This window comes from Aegilops tauschii, chromosome 4 (assembly GCF_002575655.3).
Source record: "Aegilops tauschii subsp. strangulata cultivar AL8/78 chromosome 4, Aet v6.0, whole genome shotgun sequence".
Classification (NCBI taxonomy): Eukaryota; Viridiplantae; Streptophyta; class Magnoliopsida; order Poales; family Poaceae; genus Aegilops; species Aegilops tauschii.
The window spans coordinates 509,210,947-509,214,331 of NC_053038.3; the positions used below are offsets into that span (position 1 = coordinate 509,210,947).

The 3,385-nt window shown below is 46.1% G+C and overlaps 1 protein-coding gene across 1 annotated transcript; it reads left to right on the forward strand.

The window, feature by feature from the left end:
- The first annotated feature begins 354 nt into the window (after positions 1-354).
- Positions 355-1,961, forward strand: LOC141022027 (protein FAR1-RELATED SEQUENCE 5-like). The gene is made up of 2 exons (XM_073497903.1): positions 355-1,171; positions 1,288-1,961. The coding sequence occupies exons 1-2, from the start codon at positions 355-357 to the stop codon at positions 1,959-1,961; spliced, it is 1,491 nt and encodes a 496-aa protein (XP_073354004.1).
- The last annotated feature ends 1,424 nt before the right edge of the window (positions 1,962-3,385 follow it).

Below are 3,385 nucleotides of genomic sequence, written 5' to 3' on the forward strand. Positions count from 1 at the left end.
TCAAGCTAAAAGACGCTGGTTGCCATGTGTTGGCAACGGTAGTTGCCATGTGGTTGGACTGTAGCTGCCATTACTGGAGAATTACAGTTGCCATGCATGGCCATATGCAGATTCACGGCTTGCTGTGTGAAATGATGTCATGCAAAATCACATGCAGTTGCTGTACTCCGTTACGATACACATGACATTCAAGCAAAATCTTACGCTCGTACCTGATTTTTTAATGCAGGACCTTCAACTACAATTAACAGCGGCGCGGGGACATCTACTGCGGGGAGCTCTGAGCGCACGGAAGACGCGTTCCACCAGCCAGCCAACACTCATGCCACAAACAATGCCGAGTCAGTGTCAGAAATGGCAATCGTGCCAGCAATACCGACAAGCACACATGTGCACACCAGCACAAGCAACACTCAAGCAGGTGAAACAGCCGCCGATACTGAAGTGAATGATGAAACCGATGACGAAGCACAAGGGGCTGAAGATGGTGGGCAATCAGAAATCATGGTACCCCAGCCACCGTATCTTGGGCAGAGATTTGATTCGTTTGCAGATGCAAAGGAATTCTACCAGACATATGCAAAGTTCCATGGGTTTGCGGTCAACACCGAATACCATAGGAAAATTAAAAAAACTAACGAGTACAGCAGAGGTGAGATGAGGTGCTACAAGGCACGAAGAAACAAGAAGGGCAAAGCTGATGCGCCTATCGTTCCGGAACGAAAGAGAGGTATCATTGTCAAGACGGAATGCCCTGTCCGGTGTAAGCTGAACGTAGATGGAGCACAGTGGGTGGTCACTGAATATTTTGATGAGCACAACCACGAGCTAATAAAGAAGTTTGACCTGGTAAAATTTCTGACCGCCCACAGAGGATTCACCCCCCTCGAGAAGAAATTCATAAAGCTGCTACATGATTGTAACGTCGGTCCATCAAGAATGGTGCAGATACTCTCCCTCATCCACAGCAAAAACGGGTCTCTGAGTAGCATGCCCTACCTACCAGCAGACGTCACAAACCTAAAGGCAAAGTACCGTAGAGAAAGCAAGTTGGCTGACATAGAAGCCATGATAGCCTACTTCGATGAGAAAGCGAAAGAAGATCAAGATTTCTTCTACAGGATAAGATTGGATGATGAGGACCGTGTTAGGAACATGTATTGGGTGGATGGTGCTGCAAGAAGAGCCTACAAACAAGAAGAGCCTACAAACATTTCCGAGACTGCATTTCTTTCGACGCAACATATCTCACTAATATGTACAAGATGCCATGCGCTCCATTCATAGGAATAAATAACCACAATCAGTCATTGCAGTTCGGATGCGGGCTCGTTCGGAACGAAGACACGGATGGGTACGTTTGGCTGTTCAAGACCTTCTTGGAGTGCATGGGTGGACTTGCTCCGATGAACATAATAACAGACCAGGATTTTAGCATGCGTGCAGGCATAGAGGAGGTCTTTCCGTTGGCAGTGCACAGGCACTGCAGGTGGCACATTATAAAGAAGGCTGAGGAGACACTAGGACCGTTCTTTGCTGACCGTCCAGACCTGCACAAGGCATTCGAGCTGTGCGTGGACCACAGCTTGACGGTGGAGGAGTTTGAAAGGAGCTGGATGGCTATGATTGAAACATATCAAGTCCAAGACCATGAGACGCTTGCTAGCTTGTGGGAGAAGCGAATGTACTGGGTGCCGGCCTACCTCATGCAGTGCTTCTTCCCGTTTCTGCAGACTACACAGCGCAGTGAGGGGTTCAATGCTGTTTTGAAGCGGTACGTGAGCCCTGGCAACTCATTACTACAGTTTGCCAAGCAGTACACCGCTTTGCAACAAAAAATACTAGGATCCGAGCTACAGCAAGAAGCAAACACCGCGCTCAAGCAGCCAAAATTGCTAGCGTATTTACCAATGGAGAGGCAGATGAGCAAGATATACACCAACACAATTTTTAACAAGTAGGTCAGTTGTGTTACAATCTTATTTGCACAAATCATGAAGGTACGAGGTGCCATGTAGAATGCAATGCAGTTGAAATGCTTATTTGAAAATGACGATTGTGTTGAAAAGTAGCCATTAGGTACAGACTAAACATGATATGTAGTTGCCGTGCTTAATGAACTACAGTTTGCCATGCTTAATGAACTGCAGTTTGCCACGTTCACTCAACTGCAGTTACCATGTTTGCGTAACTGCAGTTGCCATGTTTGATGAACTGCAGTTGCCATGTTTAATGAACTGCAGTTGCCATATTTAATGAAATGTAAATTCCAATGGCCATGATGGTATGGAATGCAAATGCCAAATTGAAGTTGTTATGTAGTTACCGTGTTTAAATGAAATGCAGATGCCATGTTTAATGAACTGCAGTTGCCATGTTTACTCAACTGAAGTTGCCATGTTTAATGAACTGTAGTTGCCATGTTTGAACGAATTGTAATTCCATTGGCCACAACAAACAAAAGGTGCTACAAAAAACTTCACACAAGAGTTTAACAAAAACCACACAAAACTTGCAGATTCCAGGAAGAAATAAAGCGTGCCAGCATGTACACGGCTTTCCAGGTGGACGAGCATACGTTCAAGGTGTGTTCTATCATGGGCATGTCGGATTCAGAACCTAAAGACCTAGACAAGGGAAGGAACTACTTTGTGAAGGCATCGATAAGCGAAGGCGAATACTACTGCCAATGCTGCAAATTCGAAGGGGACGGGATTGTGTGCTGTCACATTCTAAAAGTAATGGACTTGAACGCGGTGACACGAATGCCCCGCCATTTCATAAGGCGACGATGGACTTGGGACGCTGACGACGCATTGGCGCCGCAAACATCAAACGCAGTTTTGGCCGTGCATGACGAGAGACCAGAGTCAACCATGGAAGCCGTGAGGCGCGTTGTGTTGACAAAGAACTGTGCTGAACTAATTGATGAAGCGTGCAAGAGTGATGAGACAGCAAGGGTCGCAGAAAAACACAGGAAGGCCCTCAAAAGAGAGCTTGATGAGATCAAGAAGAGGAAAGCTGAGGAAGCCTTACACAGGTTCCCCCGCACATCAAGTGTGCCTTCGTCCACAGGGCCATCATCTGAAAACTCGGAGGTAGGATCTGGAACAGCAAGCACACAAACACAGGTTAGGAACCCGCCCCGTTCCATCACAAAAGGGCGTCCAAAAGAGATAAGATACAAATCAGGATTGGAGATTCAAGCAAAACACAAGAAGCCAAAGAAAGGGCGGGCAATCCGTAAACAACATTGGAGCACTTTGACTTGGTCCATGGTGACATTTTTTTGTAATCTAGATGTTCTAAATTTTGCAAAAACTGGAGAAGGACTCTTCAGGTGCATCAGAATCTGAAGTAAAAATGCCATGAAGGAATAGCTGCA